Raw genomic sequence first — 21,205 nt, 5'->3', positions numbered from 1 at the left:
ATCACAGAAGTCAGAGTTGTAAGGTAACTTAAAAGGCAATAGGACGTAAAATTGATAGAGAGAATTGGTCAAGCTTCAGAGTTGACAAGAACCCTTGCTGGCTATGTGACTCTGGGCAAGTCATTTAAACCTCTCAAAAGCCCCAAGCAACTCTCTAACATTAAGGTTGGAGCACAGCTAACTAGCAATATAAATGGAGGGCTGGTGTTTTTTTTGTTGTTGTTTTGTTTTTTAATTTTATTTTTTACACTGAGCTCCCTACTCTAAAGAAAAATGTAAGTCTGAACAAAAAAAAAAAAAACAAAAAACAACAACAACAAAAAAAGAATTATATGCTGTCAGCAATAACAGGAAGGATCTTCATAATTTAGGCCAAGCTTTTCATTGAATCAACATTTCTAAAACTGACCTTGTGATTCTCACTCCCCTCCCCTAAAGAAAATTAAATAAATAAAACTACCTCCTTCAAAATATCAAACATTGACTCTTTCCATGTTCAAAATGTTAACTTTATCTTTTACTCTTCTATTTCTCTCATTAACTTTTTAAAACAAATTTTATGGATAAATTATAATTTACATCATTTTCCATTTCAAATAGATCTCTCCCATCCCCAGCAACAACTTGTAAGAACACACTAAAACAACAATTTTTTTAAGCATACTCTGGGCACCTGAGGCTCCAGGACGCATTTACAAGGGTTCCAACTCAAATGCCAACACCTCCACAAAATATTTCCTAAACCCCTGCTAAGGAATAAATTTGATTGCGTAGCCTCAATGATAATCAATTCAACAAACAATAGTTAAGAATCAATGATTTCAAAAGACCATGAGAAATGACAGGTAATACAAGAAGAAGAAAGAAAAACAAAAGGACAAATGGTAGAGTGGAATTTTCCTTTTGCTAGAATATACAAAAATATATACAAAAAAGAAAAGAGGGGAACCAAGGGACAGGATGGGAGATTGATGACATCTAGCAAAAGAGACTGAGAAATAATCTGACAGGTAGAAAGAGACCCAGGAGAAAGTTCTATCCCATCAGTCAAAAAAGAGATGGTGTCCAGGAGGAAGGAGTCTTTCACGCTGCCAAAAGTTCCAAAGGAGAACAAGGATAAAGAAAAGCCTATCAGATTTAAGAAGTAATTCATGAATCACCTTGAAGTAGTTGTAAGAGAGTGATAAGATCATAAATGAATAAGGGGGAGACAAGATAGCAGAGTGGAGAATCACTCAGTTGAACACTCCCAACACTAAAATAATGTCTCAAATCCAATTCTGGAGTGGTAGAGTTAATAAAAGATGATAGTAAGACATTATCTTATCTCAGGACCATGAAGGAGGTAAGAAAGAGATCTATGACATGGAGATAGAATCTAGCCTAGAGACCAAGGGGACTAGGTGATAGAAACAGAAGCAACTTTGAGAGTTCTCAAGATGAAAACTGTAAAGGGACATAGCAAATGGTCAGAAAGAGAATACAGAGAATCCCTATGCTAGAACTGGACCCAGGACCAGACACTATTTGAAAACTCACAGCTAGGTGACTCAGTGGATTGAGAGTCAAGCCCAGAGATGGGAAGCCCTGGATTCAAATTTGGTCTCAGTCACTTCTTAGCTGTGTGACCCTGGGCAAGCCATTTGAGCCCCAATGCTTAGCCCTTACCACTCTTCTGCCTTGGAACCTATAAAATGCCCAGTATTAATTCTAAGATGGAAGGTATGGGTTTAAAAAAAAAGAATAGCATAAAAAAAAATTCAGCAAGGATAGATTCAAGGGGCCAGCATGGGTCCAGGAGGGGGTCAGCTCCATAACCCTCTAAATTTCCCACCATAGCTTATCTAGTAAGAAGGCTTTGCCAAGCCTAAGGAATACCAGTTTCAATTAAGCTGAGGCTAAGAGAAAAGGAGGTGAAGGCCATGATCGAAGAATTTAGCCACAATACAGAAGAAAGGAATAGAACAAAACATATCAAGAATAAATGAACCAAAAGAGGGTTTTTTGAGAACAGCATAAACATGGGCACATTCTTAGTCAATAGGAAACAGCCAGAATGAGAGCAACTAAAGATGAGTGAAAAAAATGGGAATCTACTAGAGGCATAAAAAAGACATACCTCCTCATGAGATAGGAATGAAATAGAAGAGAACTGCAGAATGTACATGAGATAAGGAGGAAGTTAGAAGAGTAAAACTTAAAAGTCCTCTAAGAAATATAAGATTGTCCTGAAAGTCTTTAGTAGCTTAAAGCTGCACTAAAGACATTTGGGACATTGTTGTATAAAGCAAGGTTCTCAGCTGAAAGGGAAGAAGAGAAAAGGAGAGGGAAGGTGTAAAAAAGGGAAGAAGACAGGGTGACAGTTGAGTCAAATGACGATAACAAAAGGATTGCTTTGCCACAGTGAGAGTCCAGTAGGTATTATATAACATAAACTTAAAGTGGACACAGGTAACACATGGGAAGTATTGATTTTTCCCAGAGCACCATGAAATATATTATTTATAATTCTCTAAATGTGCCTTAAGCACATTTTATTTCATACTCCACAATGATGGTTATATCTGTGCAAGCCCCATCAAGGCTGCGATCATGGTCTACTGAAACTTCACCCCTGGTACTAGAACAGATCTGTAAATAACTAGATATTTTATTAACAACAACAACAACAATAATAATGGAAATGGATGAATAAAGAAACAAATGATGACTTCCCTAGCCAGTGGACACTACCCACCTGAAATCTGTGAACCAACTCCAAGGACTGGCTGTCATTCTGATCGGCTTCCAAGATGACATCAGTCAATTTGTGGATAATCACATCCAGCGGGCCCTGCTCCTCAATTGGTCTGCTAAGGTTGAGCTAAAAGAATGAGAGAAAGGACAATATTTCAGTCTCTAAAGCAGTCAGACTGTTCTCAATTGCCAGGTACTGAATACATCAATTAATAAGCATTTAGTAGGGGAAGCTAGCTGGCTCAGGGAACAGAGATAGGCCTGGAGATGGAACGTCCTAGGTTCAAGTATGAACTCAGAACTTCCCAGCTGTGTGACCCTGGGCAAGTCACTTAACCCCAATTGCCTAGCCCTTACCACTCTTCTAATTCTAAGACAGAAGGTAAGGGTTCTAAAAAGAAAATGAGCACTGATTATCGAATATATACTAGGCCCTATGTAAGTCGTGAGAGTGCAAATAGAATAAATGAAACAATCTCTTCTTACAAAAAGTGTTGCTTTCTAATGAGAGATAATCCCTCTCCTCTCCTCTCCTTCCCTCTTCTTCTCCCCCTCCTCCCCTCCTCTCCCTCCCTCTACCCCCCCCCCTCTCAACATTTGAAAAGGAGAAAAGGGGCAAAAAGCACCATAGGGTGAAGAGAGGTACTGTGCTGAAGTAACCAAAGTTACATGTAGACCAGGTTTGGAGATGGGAGGTCCTAGATTCAAAATTGGCCACAGACACTTCCTAGCTGGGTGACCCTGGGGAGAGGAGGGGAGAGAAGGAAAACTAGTGCTTAAGGCTGGAAAGATAGATTGGAGCTAGGTTGTATAGGGCTTTTAAAAGCTAAATGAGAGTATTACATTGTATCTTTAGAAAGGCAGGAAGCCTGTGGAATTTATGGAAAGTGACATGGTCAGAATTAGAGGAAAATCGATGTCCTAATAGTATGGAGGATGCAACAGAATGTGAAGAAAGTTAAGTAAACCAAAGAGGAGGCCATTGTGATAATTAGATTAAGTCTACACTGCCCATCTTTAGATTTAATCACCAAAGGTGAGAACACCTCTAATTCTGGGAGGAGGTCCATAACCCAGTGTGGTTGATGTGATGAGATGATGTGATGAGAGTGGGTGATGAATCAGAAATCAACTGACTGTTCCTAGGCAGTACTATGAGAAGTGCTATTGTGATTGAACATGCAAATTAGGAGGTAGGCACAAAAAGTGATACATAAGTGACCCCTTTAAAAGGGAAGGTCCTGGGAGGGGCAGGGAGAGAGAAGGGCTTCTGGTGAAGAGGGCAATTGGTGAAGGAGATCTAGCTCTTTTGATCCATGGAGGTGGTGACTTTAAAGACTGACTGAATCTTCCTGAACTTCTCTTAAGGAACTTCCTTAATATACTCTGTGAATGAAGCTTTGCTTCATTCACCTGTGGCCCTCTGACTCTCTGCTGAGGGTTAATTAGATCTATTGGATTAATTAGAGGATCATAGTAAATTACCTGCCTACTGGGTTAGATTCTTATTTGCTTATTTCCTCTCTCTTTTTAATTGTAAATAAACTTCCATAAAAGTCAATTTTGACTTGAGATTATTCTTAATTGAGGATTGATAATAGTTCAATCTTCTGGCGACCATCTTTTAATATACTGAACAAAAAAAAAAAAAAAAAAACCTTTCCCCCTTACACCATTTAGGTGATGAAGGTCTGAATTAATCTTGTAGTTATAAAAGTAGAGAGAAAGAGTGAGATGCTAGATAGGTGATTAGGCAGAGAAAAGACAAGACCAGTGATGGTGGAACCTATGGCATGGGTGCCAAAGATTGCATAACACAGAGCTCTCTATGGGCATATGGCTACCCTCTCCCCCACCCCTACCAGAGTTTGTTACTAGAAAGGCATGGGACTTCTTTCTAGGCGGAGCTGCTCCCTTCCCCCTCTACACCAAGCCTGATAACATTTTTTTCACATCCCCTACCCTTCTGTCCAGCAGCCAATGGGAGTGCACAGGGGATAAGGTGGATGGCTCACAGGCAGTAGAGCTGGAGGGGAGCAGAGCACTTGGGCTAGAATATAGCCCTTACTCCTTCTCTAAAAGGTTTGCCATCATTGCACGAAACCATTGATTTCACTGATAGAACACTCAAATGAGTAAAGTCCTCCTACCAAAACAAGTCAGCACCTTCTTTAGGACTTAACTGAACAGAACTACCTAGAGCACTAAAAAGTTGAGATATTTGCCCACTTACAGAACCAATAAGGAGGGCTTGAACTGAGGACTTCTGGATCTAAAGCCAGTTCTCCATCCAGTATGCCATAATCATATATTCATTATAATTCTCTATATACATCTTAGTTCACTAACAAACTTCTTGAAGACAAAAACTCGGTCTTTTATTTCATTTGTAGACAAATAATAGCTAGTGTTATTATATCATATAAATCTATATAATGTTATAAAATAGTAGTTAATTACATATTTATGTAGAACTAGAAAGATCAGCAAAGAAAACACACACACACACACACACACACACACACACACACACACACACACACATATACAGAGTCAAATATGGGAGTTGAACTAGATGTCAAGACTCCTTCCAGCTCTAAAAACTGCAAGCTACTCTATACATCCTCTCCTTTGATCTTTCCAACAATCCTGTGAAGAAGGTACTATCAGTATCATTACTCCCATTTTCCATTCACCAATGAGAAAAATCAAGGCCCTGATGAATGGACAACTTATTATGGGTCTCATACATAATTCCTTTCCCTATTATTGGATAGGGAAGAGAAAGATGCTCAATATGGCCATTCTGATTTTAGCAGTTTCTCAACACCCACCAACCCACTTTACAAATTCCTACAGCTTGAGAAGAAAAGTAAAACATCACATAGCACCTTCTAAGGACTTTGAGGCAGGTGATCTAGTGGTCTGAGCAAAAATGCTTCCTTCATGGGCTTCAACAAGTGCTTTAGAACCCTAGGCTAGCATGCTCAAATAAGGTGGGTCAGGCAACAAAGGGATCATCTAGATGGCACAGGGAAATACCTATCTACCTTGAGAGGACTATTTTTATCATTCCCACTTAAGTAGGAACATCTCCAAATGAACCTTTATGGTACTCTTTTGAGAGGTCTAAAAGACCTGCATATTCCTCTCAGAAGGACCTCTTCTATCTCCAAATGCAGCCTCAGGATGAGAGACAACAGGTATCCTCAACCATCTGGATTTGGAGTCTTAGAATTTCTCTAGAACAGTGCAGACCTTACAACCAAGTGCTAGTTAGGAAATAGGGTTCTTTATGTTCCAGTCTGATCCTCAAAAGGCAAACATTTCTGATTTGGAAGTTGTCCATTTTTCCTTTGTGTGTTTTTTTTGTGTAATGCCAATAAAGCCCTTTCATAAGAACAGCAACTTGGGACACCAATGGATTTATCTATGGTGAAAATTCAGATTTGGGGTTTTTTTTTTGTTTTCCTTTTCATTAATTTATTAATTTCCTCTCTCGTAATGGTTTCCCAAAATGATTCTTCCAGCTTGTACTTCTACTTACTCTGAAATCAAGATCAGAGTATTGAGAACTGGAAGGAACCCCAAGGATTATGTAATCCAAACACTTCATTTTTGTGGAGAGAGGAAGAAATTAATGTCTCACAAGGAGCCAAGCATGGCTAAATTCAGTGTCATTCCCACCACCCAAGGTCTAAGAACTGAGAAGACAATGACATAATCTCCTGATAGAAACCATTTCAGTGGAATAGAGTAATAATGGGGCTTTGAAAAATCAATTACTTTTCTCTCATTTTGTAATAAATAACTGATATAACAGAAATTTCAAGATCTGCAAATCCCTTGACACAAACACCATTGTATTTGTTCTCCTAATGAATCTGGGCCACCACTCATATATATTAAGAGAGTTTTTATAAATTTCTCCTTTTTTATGTTTAAAGGAAATGGAATAATAATATTTTTCATTAAAAGATCCCCTGCAGTGCCGCTTTGCCATTGGTGACAATTAGAAGAGTGTGGCTGAGTGTGGTTGGTAAGTTGCAGACTGTTGCAAAGGGCTTTTGGTTTCTGGGTCCCTTGGGAAGAGTTTGTGCTGCTAGCAATCTCTCTGGTTGGAGGCAGAGAACTGAATTAAGGCCTTAATAACCTTATTGATTATCAATTAACTTCGGTAGATAATTTAGACAGATAGTGGTTATATTATCAGATAGAGTAATGAGAGTAGGCCAGGGATACAGCCTAGCAGAAGATCCTGCCCTCTGAGGCAGATAGATGTAGGGTTTTCTAGAAAAATTTAATTAGGATTGGGATCTTGGATATAGTTATAATCTATAATAAGATTACTTTCACTTTCCTCCTTCCTATTTCCTAATAATAAACTAAGTGTTTTGCATTTAAAAAACTGCACTGGCTTTTGCTCATACTCCCCACCCTTCCCCAATTTAACCCTTCACACATAGGTTTTATTGTACCATTTTATATTTCACAAATTGAGGCCCAGGGCTATTCAGCATTAGAACAATAACTCCTGATCCAATTATCTTGATGCTCCAGTATGTTGCCTCTCTCATTTTCCAAATTCAGCATATTATAGTAGAAAGCACAGTAACGGAAGACACAGGATTTTGGTGCATCCACGCCAGAAACTTTCACATGTGAGATAATATGCCCTAGACTAGAGAAAGAGTTCAAGCCCCAGTTTTATAAATGATCAGCTTTGTGATCTTGTATAAACAATTTTCCTTCTGAGGCAAAATTTTATCAACAATAAGATAGTAGAGTCTTTTTTTTTACGCGTATTTAAGTTACTCTCACCTTCTGAATCTCAGTTTTCTAGAAATCTTTTTTTTTTTTTTTAAAGCACTTATCCTTCTTAGAAATGGTATCATTTCTAAGACAGAAGAGTGGTATGGGCTAGATCAGTGATGGGCAAACTTTTTTTAAAAAATATTTATTAATATTTATTTTTTAGAAAAGTTAACATGGTTACATAATTCATGCTCTTACTTTCCCCTTCACCCCCCCAACTTCCCACCCCTTCCCCCATGGCTGATACATATTTCTGCTGGTTTTAACATGTGTCATTGATCAAGACCTATTTCCAAATTGTTGATAGTTGCATTGGTGTGGTAGTTTCGAGTCTACATCCCCAATCATGTCCACCTCAACCCATGTGTTCAAGCAGTTGTTTTTCTTCTGTTTCCACTCCTGTAGTTCTTACTCTGAATGTGGGTAGTGTTCTTTTCCATAAGTCCCTCAGAATTGTCCTGGGTCATTGCATTGCTGCTAGTACATAAGTCCATTACATTCTATCTTACCACAGTGTATTGGTCTCTGTGTACAATGTTCTTCTGGCTCTGCTCCTTTCACTCTGCAAAGGGGGCAGCTGGGTAGCTCAGTGGATTGAGAGTCAGGCCTAGAGATGGGAGGTCCTAGGTTCAAATCTGGCCTCAGACACTTCCCAGCTATGTGACCCTGGGCAAGTCACTTGACCCCCATTGCCCACCCTTACCACTCTCTTCCACCTAGGAGTCAATACACAGAAGTTAAGGGCTTAAAAATAAATAAATAAATAAATAAAATTAGTCCTTTCACTCTGCATCAATTCCTGGAGGTCTTTCCACATGGCATTCCTCTAGTTTATTATTCCTTTGAGATGGGCAAACTTTTTAGAGAAGGGGACAAAAGAAAGGAAATGCTCATCTGTCAGTCTGTTTCTAAGGCAAGTCTTTTGAAGTTTCATTGTACTGCATCCTACTTGTATTTGTCAGATTATGAATAATGTCATAGGGAGGATAGAACATTGGGTACACACACTGGGTTGTAGGAGAGACAGACCAGGATAGACCAGGGGTCACAGCCAAGCTGCTCCTAACTGACAAAAATGGCTATTGATCAACTGTCACCCTGGGCCAGAGGCTTTGAATCAAACAGGCAAGGTAAAGGGGATTAACTAGTTTTAATTATGTACAACTAAAAGGTGGGATAGGGATTTCTACTCTAAAACCTTAAAACTTAATGACAAAACCCACAGCAAAAGGGGAGGATTTTCCTACTCTAATCTAAAGATCTATGCAGGCAGGGCAGTAATGGAGTCTCTGGGTGACTGCCTCAGACCCAGCTGGACCTGCCAGGCTTGAGCAGCACAGCTAAGGGCTGATGTGCCTTTGGGGTTCTCACTGTAATCCACCAATGATCTCTGGATGCCAAGAGCCAAGGTGGTCTCAGGTACCAAGTTGAGAGGGTGTGCTTGAGACACTGTCCACCAGATCCCAAACTTCTCCTCTTCCCTTGGAACTGCACTGTAGATCTTGTCCTCTTTGCTAGATGCCACCACCACACAGGATCCCAGGAAAATCAGGAAGCAGGGTGTCCTTTACTCTGAGATCTCCCAGGGCTCACCACAGTTTGTGCTAACCCCTAATGGAGTCCCTCTCAGAGCACAAGTCACTTCTTCCTGCTCCTTCATTCCTTCATGGAATTCCCAGCTCCAGCTTACTAACTAATCTAATCTTCCTCACAACACCACAGGCCATAGTTTGCCCATCACTGGGCTAGACAAATGAGGTTTGGTGACTTTCTCAGGGTGACAAAGCTATGAAATGTCTGAGGCCAGATTTGACACCAGTTCCTCCAAACTCCAGGCCTGTTGATCTATCCATTGTGTTACTTGGCTGCCCCCAGAAATGTTAATACAGTAAAGATTTAGAAAATATCTTTTTATGTCTAAAACCCTTTGCAAGACACTGGTGATTAAAAAAAAAAAATGAAAGGGTTTGAAGGAATTAAATGTGATAATGAGATTAAATCTACCCTGCCCATCTTTAGATTTAATCACCAAAGGTGAAAACATCTTCATTTAACTCACAAGTTGGGAGGTCTGTAAACCATGTGTGCTAGAGTGACAAATCAGAATTTACTAACTGCCTCCTGGGCAGTCCTAAGAAAAGTGTCTGTTGTGATTGGACATGTAAACTAAGAGGAAGGCACAGGAAGTGATGCAAAAAAAGGCCCCTTATAGAAAAAGAGCTCAGGGAGCTGAGGGCTCTCTTCTGGTTCTTGCTTGGACATGGAGGAACGCTGGACCTGGGACCCTAAGACCTTGATGAGACTGCTCTAAAATCTCTTTCTTAGAGCTACACATGATGAGTGAAGAAGGCTAACTCCTTTAGCCTCTCAGGAGGTACTAGCCTCCAGGAGGCTCCCTTGATTGGGAGAAGCCCTTGTGGCTAAAACCGTTGTTAACTGACTTTTAGGCTCTGGTTGGGCCTCTGGAGCCCTGCCAGAGTAAAGCCCAGACTTAAATACAAATCTCTTATTCTACCCTCTTCTCATCTTTCTACTTCCACTCTCTCCTATATTTTGTAAATAAACTTCCATAAAAGTCATTTTGACTTGAGGTTATTCTTTAATTGGGGATAATTATTCAATTCCCTGGCAACCTAACCTTTTAATATAATATTTACCCCTTACATAAGTAATAGGTAACACAAAGTATTATATAGATGGCATTTATAAGGTAATACTAAGTTCCAGGCACTTAAAAAATATTAGATCAGATATTACATTACCCTGTGAACATTCAATCCAATGTGTCATCTAGATGCCTCTAAGGAGGTCTGCTTGCAATAAAATGAATTGAAGTTCTTCTCCCCAGGAGCCTTTTAATATGCATCATATTTATCTGTATTCTGATCTAGAATCTACTTGATCCTATAGGGAAAGGATTATATCTCATTTATCTTTACCCTACACAAAGAAGGAAGAAAATCAGCATGTACTTAATGTTATAATCTTATTTTACTTATTTTAATATTATAAATTTCATTTAATGTAATAAAGCCCTAACTAAGTGCCAGGTACTATGTTAATGTTGGGTGATACAAAACAAACAAAAAAACACACACACACACATCAGTAAAGGAGCTCACTGCCTAATGAGGGAGACAACAAGCAAACAATCATGTAAAAATCAGATATTTTGACATTCAGTGTTTGCAAATGCCTGCACAAAGCACCCGTAGGGGCATCCTTTTCTATACAAATTGGAAAGAGTATTGGATTAGAAATCAGAGTGAATGAGTCCAAATTCCAGCTCTGCTACTAAAAACTGTGTGATCCTGGTCAAGTCAAAACCTCTCTGGGGCTTAGTTTCTTCATTTATGAGAGGGTTGGACTGGATGACCTCTCAGGCCCTCCAAACTAACTCTACAGTTCCTAAGACTCTTATCTCCTGGGAAAAAATGATACAAGAACACTGATTATGGTACATTTTTTTTCATATGTTTGGAAATGAGCCTAAGAAATGGACTAGCCCAGGATAAAACTCACGATGAAGAATCTATTTTTAATATCACACATCCAGAACTGAGAGGCAGAATGGCAGAGCAACCAGAGCATATCTTGGGCATCTGAAACAGTGAGGTCAAGTATAGCCTCTGACCTATATTAGCTATGCGACCTTACACAAATCACTTACTCTCTTAGTGCCCCCTAGGAAAATCCCTAAAACCACAAATTATAGGAGGTATCACTCTATAATTATTTAAACCATGGGCCCAGTTTAAAAAAAAATTAATCATACATTCTGTTTATATATTTGTAAGGGCCAGGAAATTTTACTCATTGTGATGCCTAGTAGAGATTTACTTTGTGATAAATCAAATTGCATGTGTTCCCAGTAAGTCTCAAAGCTTCCTATGGACACTAACAGCTTGAAGGGACAATTTTGAAGGATAACTTAGAGAACACAAATGCAGAGCTTGCACCAGCTGAGCAGGAGACAAGCCACAAGCACAATGCTGCAATTTATTCATCTTCATGAAAGGAAGGTATTTTGGAAACCCTGAGAATATTATAAGTTTAGTGTCTTTAGAGGGCAAACCCCCAATCTGGCAAGGGTGAAAAGTGTATTATCATCAGGCATTAGTGAGTTTTCAGATCACATTTCACATAAACATGTAAACATCCTCTACTCCCTCCCTTGCCCTTAACCCCTAGGGCTAACAGATTTCCTAGGACTTCCACAGCCTCCTAATTGTCTTTTTCTACCTTAGGTGTCTTATTTTTCAATTTCAGGGAACCAATCAACACTCTCAAATGAAAGGGTTGCCTGCTGTGCCGAATGAGAGGATTTATGAAAGCTACAAGCTATATTTTCAAGTTAGGGTTGCTGCTTTCTGGCAGAACAAGAAACCATTGTTGGCTGAGAGACCACAAATGCAATTCATACTTGAGACTAGAGGCCTAAGGAACCAAAGTGCCTGAATAGTCCTGGAAACTGCTTTTTAAAGCAATAAATCTGTGAGTGACAAGAGAGTGGCACTACATGCCTGAGGTCCCTGGAACTGGGAAAGCTGAGGCAGGAGAATCCCTAGAACAGAAAGAAACTTCCATGTTAGTCAACAATGGGAGGAGGGTCTATGAGTGGAAGCAATACTTTCAGCCTGGTTAAAATAAAGATCTAGTTTCCACACACACACAAAAATAAAATAAATAATAGACAAGCAGATTTTAAATAATAACAGCTGATACTTACAGAGTACTTACTGTGCTAAGCAGGCACTGTGCTAAGAACTTTAAAATTATCTATTGAATCATCACAACAACCCTGCGAGATAAATACTATTATTCTCCTCATTTTTACAGGTAAAAAAACATTAAATGACTTGAACCAGGTTCACAGAACTAGTAAGTATCAGAGGCCAAATCTGAACTTCAATCTTCCTGACTCCATCTCTAGGCCTGCTGAATAAATTCCAATCACAGTAATGGGTATTAACAGATATACAAACAGAAGTATCAGAATATAAAAATTGGCATGGGAGATAATTTTTTTAAGAACTCAGGAGACTGATTCAAAGGATTAGATGATTAAACCTAAAAAGAAATTTAGGGAGCAGTTAGATGGCTCAGTGGATTAAGAGGCAGGCTGGAGGGTGGGGTTGTTCAAATCTGATCTCAGACACTTCCTAGCTGTATGACCCTAGGCAAGATACTTAATCTCTATTGCCTAGCTCTCAAAACAGAATTAATTCTAAAATAGAAGGTATGGGGAGGGGTGTGCCTAGAGACTTTAAGGAACTTGCCTAGGAACACAAAGGGAAGAGTAAAATTTGAATACAAGTTCACTGGCATCAGATTTTCAATATAGCTCCATGCCTCCTCTACAAGTCTGTAAACTTTTATTTTTATCTCAAAGAATATCTTCCTGCTTTGAATACTTACAGACAATAACAATGGCAAGGGTTTTAAGGTTGTTATCTCATTTGGTATCATCATCAGAATCACTTTCACTATCATAAGTTTTTAACATTAAATGTTGAACAGAGAAAAGTTGAAATAGATTGTCCATAGTTCGGGAGAAGGGACAACACATTAACACTTCCTTTAGTTAAGTTTCAGTGAACATTCAAATTATGAGGTTTATTCTTTGAGATAAAAACAGAAGTTTACAGCCACATGGGGTGGGCAGTATGGTATACTAAAAATGGTAAAGATGTCAAATAACATTTATATAGAGCTATATAAGGCTTGCAAAGAGCAGCAAATGTTCTCATTTTGCATCCCTGCTCTCAAAATCATTCTCTTTTGTTCCTCTAGTATTATTTTACTAAGGAATCAAAGAATGCTAGTGTACTTATATTTTAAAGAGGAGAAAACAGAGACCTTGAAATGGGAAGTGATTGGCCCATGGTAGTCCAAGGGATGAAGGACTAACACTAGAAGCCAGATTTCGGAAAGTACGTTCTCCTTTCCTTCAAATTCAGCTGGTATCTGGATAGTGACAGGATTTATGAGCACCCTACATGGGAGAAAGAGTTCTGAACCAAATGAGGGAGTCCTTAAGTAAAAGAGGACTTTTAAGATAAAAGGCAAGTCCTTTGAACTCCTGGCCTCAATGGAATATCAAAGCAATTCACCAGGGAATGACTAGCAAAGAATCAGATACATGGAATGAACCTTCAAGGTCTCATCTAGTCCCAACCTCAGAAACTTAAGTCAACAAATACTGTACTTTATTCACTTGTAATAGGGAACGGTACTCAAAAGAAATAGGCTATGCACTAACAAAAATATGCCAGCATGGAAATCCATTTCCCCAGCTTTAGCAGACAAACTCCACAGGAATCCTGCTTTGATGACTTAACTATGGTGTGACAAGGACTGCAAGGTTCTCCAGGATTAATAGAGGAGCACAACTGGTACCAACCGGATATGAGAATTAGTTAAGAGATTCCATACAAGGATGGTAACTGATGAAATTATTGGCCACTATATTAGGAAGAGAATACCCATTTAAATTAAATCACCTATACTTTAAAGACAAATAATAGCATGTAAACTTTCTGACACTAAATGGACTTTCTTTTACATAGAATATATAATGCAAAAGTAGAAGATGCACTCTTCCACCCACTCTATCTTACACAAAAGATTCCCTATTCTTTGCAATGGTTTTTTTGGGGAGGGTGTGGGGGGTATTTTTATAAAGTGTTTTTTTTTTTCAATTTATTTTTTTATTTTAAACCCTTAACTTCTGTGTATTGACTCATAGGTGGAAGAGTGGTAAGGGTAGGCAATGGGGGTCAAGTGACTTGCCCAGGGTCACACAGCTGGGAAGTGTCTGAGGCCGGATCTGAACCTAGGACCTCCAGTCTCTAGGCCTGGCTCTCAATCCACTGAGCTACCCAGTTGCCCCCGGGTGTTTTTAAATAATTTGCAGGCAAGAGCTATGGTAAAATTTTATTTCTGAGGTTTCTTACAAAATGGCATTTTGCCCGTCCTCAAAAGAATGATTCTTATACCTTTGGGTCTTAAAATGGGGTAGGTTATTAAGCAGCACTGAAAAAAAATGACTAAATGATCATATCTACCCACAATACCTACATCTTCTGGGTTCTTTGCCTTTCTTTGTACCCCCAGAGTTCAGGAAAGTGTGCCATAAGAAAATAGTAGTACTTAATAAAGGCTTGCTGACTTGACATTAACTGTATCAACAGAAAATAAAGTATTAAATGAAACAATGTTATTGAGGGGCAATAGTGTAGATGTGGAATCTAGAGACCCCAAACTTGTGGCCTAGTGAGATCTGATGAACCCTAAGTTTTAGGAATAGTTTGTAGGTTGGAGACCCCCAAAGATTGTGCTTGTTCCCTGTTCCCTATTCCCAAGAGAATTCACCCTGAAGGGAAGCTCAGCCTAGCAGTTGCAGACTGAATAATGGACCTTAGGGCAGGGGTCCGCAACCTTTTTGGCCATAAACGGCACATTTTTTAAAATGTAATTTCTTGAGAGCCCTACAGTGCTCACAGTGCGCGCTCCTGTAACAGCTCCTGAAAAAAAATGGACTTTATGGCTCCTGCAGAAAGAGCCATATCTGGCCCTCAAAAGCCATACCTTGTCGATCCCTGCCCTAGGGTAAAAGCTAAGTGATTCTTTAGTGCAGTAGGCAGCACATCAGTCTCATAAGCTGAAGGTCCTGAGTTCCATCCCTGAAAAGGGGATACAGTACAAAAAAAGAAGCTTCTAAGGCAAGAGAATCACTTCGCTTTTACCCTAGGGTCCATTATTCAGTCTGCAACTGCTAGCCTGAGATTCCCTTCAGAGTGGATTCTCATGTGAACAGAGAACAAGCACAAGTTTTGGAGGGGTCTCTAACCTACAAGCTATTCCTAAAACTTGGGGTTCATCAGATATCACTAGGCCACAAGTTTGGGGTCTCTAGATTCCATGTCGACAATAGGAACAAAATTTATATACATTGAGAATACCACTAACTCGTGGAAGGGTAGTGCAGTTGGGGTAACTATTTGCATGTCAGACACTGAACACTATTTTTATCTATGATATGATATTTAGTTATAATAGGTTAATGAAGCTGATAGAGTGTAGGTTCTTTCTTTCTTTCTTTCTTTTTTTTTTTAACCCTTAACTTCTGTCTATTGGTTCATAGGTGGAAGATTGGTAAGGGTGGGCAATGGGGATCAAGTGACTTGCCCAGGGTCACACAGCTGGGAAGTGTCTGAGGCTGGATTTGAACCTAGGCCCTTCCGTCTCTAGGCCTGGCTCTCAATCCACTGAGCTACCCAGCTGCCCCCTGTAGGTTCTTTCTTTATAATTCTTTATATTTTTATATCTTTCCTTTCATTGGAGTAAGGATACAGACCACAACTCCTCTAGAAAATGACAGACAACTTCAAGAATGGCTATGGCCATTACAATCAACATCATATTGATACTCTGCAAATTTAGATTCTTCTTTAGACAAGAGAAATGAAACTCATGGCTAGGTCTGTACAACAGGTCTTTCACAGAATCATGGATTCAGAGTGGCCAAGGCTCTTGGACAACTACTCCAATGAAGCCCTCTGGGGCCTAAAAAGACAAAAGTGGGATGTGGACTATGACCAAAGTTGCATTGTACCAGAGCTAAGAATTGATCCCAGGTGCTTTAAATCTAATACAATGTTGTTGTTGACACTTGAGTTCTGTCTGACTCTCTATGACACCATACTATACTGTTCACAAGATTTTCTTGGCAAAGTTCCTAGAGTGATTTGCCATTTCATTCTCTAATTGAGTCACACTAATTGACCTAAGTGTCTGAGGCCAGGATTTGAGCTAAAGATCTTCCTGACTCCAAGCTTAGCACTCTATCCACTGAGCCACCTAGCTGACTCAAAGATCTAATACCATACTCTTTCCATTTATAACATAACACTCTACTAATTTGGTAGAATCTGCCAGAATCTCATAGGAAAAACAAAATCACCACCATTTCATTGCGATAAAGTCCATAACAAAAGCATACTACTTTTTTCAGGCAGAGGGTACAGTGGAGAAAGCTGGGCCTAGAGTTCAAATTAAGCCTCAGATTCTTACTCTCTGAACCTGGGCAAGTCACTTTAAGTTCTCTGAGCCTCAGTTTCTTCATCTATAAAATGTGGATAATAATATCACCAATCTCCAAGGTTACTGGAAGAAACAAATGCTCTTATTTGTAAAGGGCTTGGCAAACCTCCAAGATCTAAGTAAATATTCACTATTATACAATATTATCCTTAGTTATTATAACTATTATTATATCTTAAAAATAAAGAACTTCCATGAGCTATGCAGAACTACTTACATATCATAATCCTGTTTGGTTCAGTTTCTAATGAAAATTTCTCTCGGTTTTATAAGGTTTTTCCTGTTAGTCATTATTGCTAACTTTTTGCTGCCCAAGAGAAAGCCCTAGGAATAGGTCTACAATGTGCCTAGCTAGAGCTTCCCTCATGCAGCAGAAAAAGACCAACATAAAAGGCAGATACATAGCTCTCCCAGGTTAGGGAACTCCTTGTGAAAATACTCTTCAATCAAGCATTATGGTTTTTGAAGTAGCTGTATGAGAAGAGTAGAAAAAGTCTAGGGTCTGAAACCCTGAGTTCAAATCCTACTTTGGCATGGGACATCAGGCAAATAGTATAACTTGTCCCTGGGGAATTCAGATTTCTCATATGTAAAATGAAAGGGTTGAACTAGTTAACCATTGGAGTCCCTCCATTCCAACACTACCAAAAACTGTATGGAAAAACTACTTATTAAATACTCAGGCAATCAAGACATTATAAACAATATCACCAGACAGATTTCATATCAAAGTCTTCTTTACTGCAAGATCAGCAACCTAGCCATGGCAGAATCATTTATATGTATTTTTTCATCCAGATTTGTGATTTAATTATTTAGGGAATGCATAATGTGAAAATTTCTTCTACCAAGGCAGAATAACAATTCAGGCAACTTAGCTTTTATAATTTCAAAGAGCAGAGATAGAGTAGTTTTTATGAATCTTATTAATCAAGATTTAATTATTCACTTCTCATATTATCTGTACTAAGCACTGGGGATACAAAGAGAGTGCCTACCCTCAAGGAGTGTGCATTTAATTGGGAGGAGGGTGAGTAATCAACACAAAGAAAAAAAGCAAATGGAAGGGGATAAAAGGTATTAAATATGTGTACATGATTGCTTGAAAATGGGGAGGCCTAGTTTGGGACAAGGCAAGACAAAAGCTCAGATCTAACAGAAACTGGCTTCTCAGGTGAAGGGTCCAAGTCTAGGAGAGGATGGGAAGATGGAAATTAGATTGTCCTATCTCCAAAGCCTATTAACAAAGCATCTCACAGAGACAGGTACAGAAACAAATTTGTCTGTAGAGTTAAAAGAGTGCCTGGCCAGGAGTCAGGAAAATTTGATTGCCTGAGTCCAAATATGGTTTCAGACACTTACTACCTGTGTGACCCTGACAAAGTCATTTAACCCTGTTGGCCTTGGTTTCCTTATTTGTAAAATGAGTTAGAGAGGAAATGGCAAAACACTCAAGTGTCTTTGTAAAGAAACCCCAAAGTGAGGTCAGGAAGAGCCAACCAGGACTGAATAATAAACTGAACAAAATAGACAAAACACTATTCTAGATACTATTAGGCAATCCTGATGCTCCTATAATTTACACTCTAATTGAGAGGATAAAACACACACCGAGATATCTATAATACAAAATTGATTAGATATAGGCAAAGAATGGAAGTTTACTAGTTGATAGAGTTTGAATCACAGCATAGTCCTCAGATTTTATAATCACCTACCAATTGTTCCTGTTAGGAGAAACTAAAAGTAGATTGGACAAACTAAAGAATAAAAAAACAGCTTCTGGGGACTTTGCAAAGAATAATGAATAACATCAGAATGGCTCTGCAACTAACCTAATGTTGTGGCCTTTAAAAGGAAAAAAAAAAAAAAAAAGGATCATCTCTCTCATCCTTTACATTTATATCTTTTACATTTCTTTTAAAACAAGGGTTCTGATCTGATCATCTTTGATATCCCTTTCCAAAAGGATCCAATCATTTGTGTTTTCAGGCAGTTATGGTAGTGTGGTAGATAGAGCCCTGGTCTTGAAATCGGAAAGAATCTCAGATAGTCATTAGCTATGTGATCTTGGTTTGCCTACATTTCCTAAACTGAAATATGGAAATAATAATAGCACTTAATTCTCAAGATTAATATTTGCAAAGCATTTAATAGAGTACCTAGCAGATAGTAGAAGCTTAAAAGATATTCCTTCTAGATTTTCCCCTTCTTTGGTCCCTTTTCCAGCTCTAATATTCTAATTCTAATATTATTTTAAGCCACTACCTTTTTCTAACACTCTAAATTCTAAGATGGCCCCAAACTTCAACATTCTCTAGTGCTGGAAGGTCTCCTAATGGAATTCAACAGACTTATTTTTCAAAGGAGGAAACGAAGGCCTGGAGAGAAGTGATTTGTCCATGGTCATTTTCCTGATTCTGTGTACAATCTTCCTATCCCAATGATCCTGGATCCAGTGAGTCACAAAGATTCTGAAGGCTGGCTACTTTATGAGTTAGGAAATCTCCACTAACTATATACTTCCTTAAAGAGCAAAAAAGCTTCTTTTATAGCTCAGAACTACAATACTATTGTATTTCTACAAGAGAATGTAAAACTATTCTATGTGGATACTACACAAAATACACAAAAAGGGATCTTAGGAAATAATACATTAAACAGCTGTGATTTCACTTTTTCAACCAAAAGATAACTGCTTTATAACAAGTCTTTTAAGAATCAGTGTGACCAAGATATTGATCATTCTCTGATTCTTTTCACTGTGCCTATAAATGTAACCAGATCTATCCCACCAAGAGTTTAAAACAACAACAACAACAAACAAAAACACACACACACACACACAAACTCAACCCTGCTATCCTTATCCTCTCAAACTGCCATCCCATAGAATATAAATTTACAGTAGAGTGGAACTTACAGGTTCATCAATTCAGACATCCCCAATTTTACATAAGGAAATTGAAGCACAGCATTGATATAGCTAGCAAATCTGAGGTAGGTGTTGAATTCGATCTTCCTGACTCAAAGTCTTGTACCCAAGACATTATAACATAATGCAAGTCCTTTTAAAAGTACAAATGACAAAACAATTCAACTGTGATAAGCCTCATGGGAAATATACAATAAGCTAAAGACATACGCTATCTTCCCTAGAAGAGCTTAAAAACTTCACCTAAATTGGGGCAGATATATGGCAGAATGGATTGAGAGACAAGCCGAGAGACAAGAGGTAGGTTCAAATCGGGACTGAGATACTTCCCATGTGACCCTGGTTAAGTCACTTAACCCCTACTTGCCTAGCCCTTACTGCTCTTCTGCCTTGGAACCAAACACAGTATTGATTCTAAGAGAGAAAGTAAGGGCTTAAAAAAGAAGAACTTAAGATGTTGTTTGAGCAGGCTCACTAAATATAACCTGAAGCCAAGGCTACTCAATTCAGCAGTCACCTCCAGGCTTGTCTGAAGAGAAAGAAGCATATAAGGAAGTTGCTGCTAAGCAATATATACCATTTCTGGGAAGGATGGAAAAGAAAGGTACAGAAGAGAGAAGAAAAGATAAAAAATCTTCATGGAATACAGGGCAGCAAAAAGGAAGGGGTCATCACACATATACAGGAATTCCTGTGATACCAGAAATTTCAAACAAAGTTAGACTTTTAGAACTATAGAAAGTCAAAACTAGAAGAGAGCTTTTCCACACATAATATTCAACAACCTGACAGACCATAGTCCAGGGGTATCAAAAGAAATGAGGCCACTAAGCCATACTTCAGGATTCTTGCCAGCTACATACTGACATAGAAAACCACACTTAATATTATTTTTGTTTTATTATATTATTATTTATTGTGTCACATATTTGCCAATTATATTTTAATCTGGTTTGTAAAGCACTGGGAAGCATTGTGGGGCATGTGTTTGACAACTCTGGTCAAGTCTGATCCCTTCCTTTGATAGATGAAAAACTGAGACCCAGAAAAGGCAAGTGACTTTCTTATAAAGCTTGTCACTGGCAACAGCACTTTAAAAAAAATGTTATTTTCATTACTGGTTTTTGGTTTTGAATTGCTATTTCCAAATAGATCTCTTCTGCTCCCCTAAATATCAAGAAATTCCATGTAAACAAAGACTGGAGGGAGCAGGCACTAGGGAGAGTAGTTCAGCAAAACAACCAAACACATGGGATGCTTCATACCCACAGTTCCCTAGCTTTGCAGTGAAAGGTATGAAAGGCAGGACTTTTGTTTACAATAGGTAAAGGGAAGGGAGTCATTTCTATAGGCTTAAATCTTAATGCTGCTCTTGTGGCATGGGGGCAGCTTGGGGGGAAACAGTGGATAGGCACCAGGCCTAGAGTGAGGAGGACCTGGGTTCAAATGGGCTCAGACACAACCTAGTGGTGTGACCCTAGACAAGTCACTTAACCACCTCTGCACCTAACCCTTACTTTTCTTCTGCCTTAGAACTGATTCTCAGTATCAATTCTAAGCCTGAAAATATGGGTTTAAAAAAAAAAAAAGACATGGGGCCAACTTCAGATACTT

General features: G+C 38.8%; 1 protein-coding gene across 1 annotated transcript in view; it reads right to left on the bottom strand.

The window, feature by feature from the left end:
* The window catches only part of ITPK1 (inositol-tetrakisphosphate 1-kinase), a 369,408-nt gene that overhangs the window by 165,408 nt on the left and 182,795 nt on the right, over positions 1-21,205 (bottom strand). The window contains exon 4 of the mRNA XM_044665036.1: positions 2,738-2,863. Coding sequence (XP_044520971.1) covers positions 2,738-2,863 — 126 coding nt within the window. The remainder of the gene's footprint in view (positions 1-2,737; positions 2,864-21,205) is intronic.

This window comes from Gracilinanus agilis, chromosome 2 (assembly GCF_016433145.1).
Source record: "Gracilinanus agilis isolate LMUSP501 chromosome 2, AgileGrace, whole genome shotgun sequence".
Classification (NCBI taxonomy): Eukaryota; Metazoa; Chordata; class Mammalia; order Didelphimorphia; family Didelphidae; genus Gracilinanus; species Gracilinanus agilis.
The sequence above is the reverse complement of the archived record's forward strand: the minus strand, read 5'-3'. Positions and strand labels throughout refer to the sequence as shown.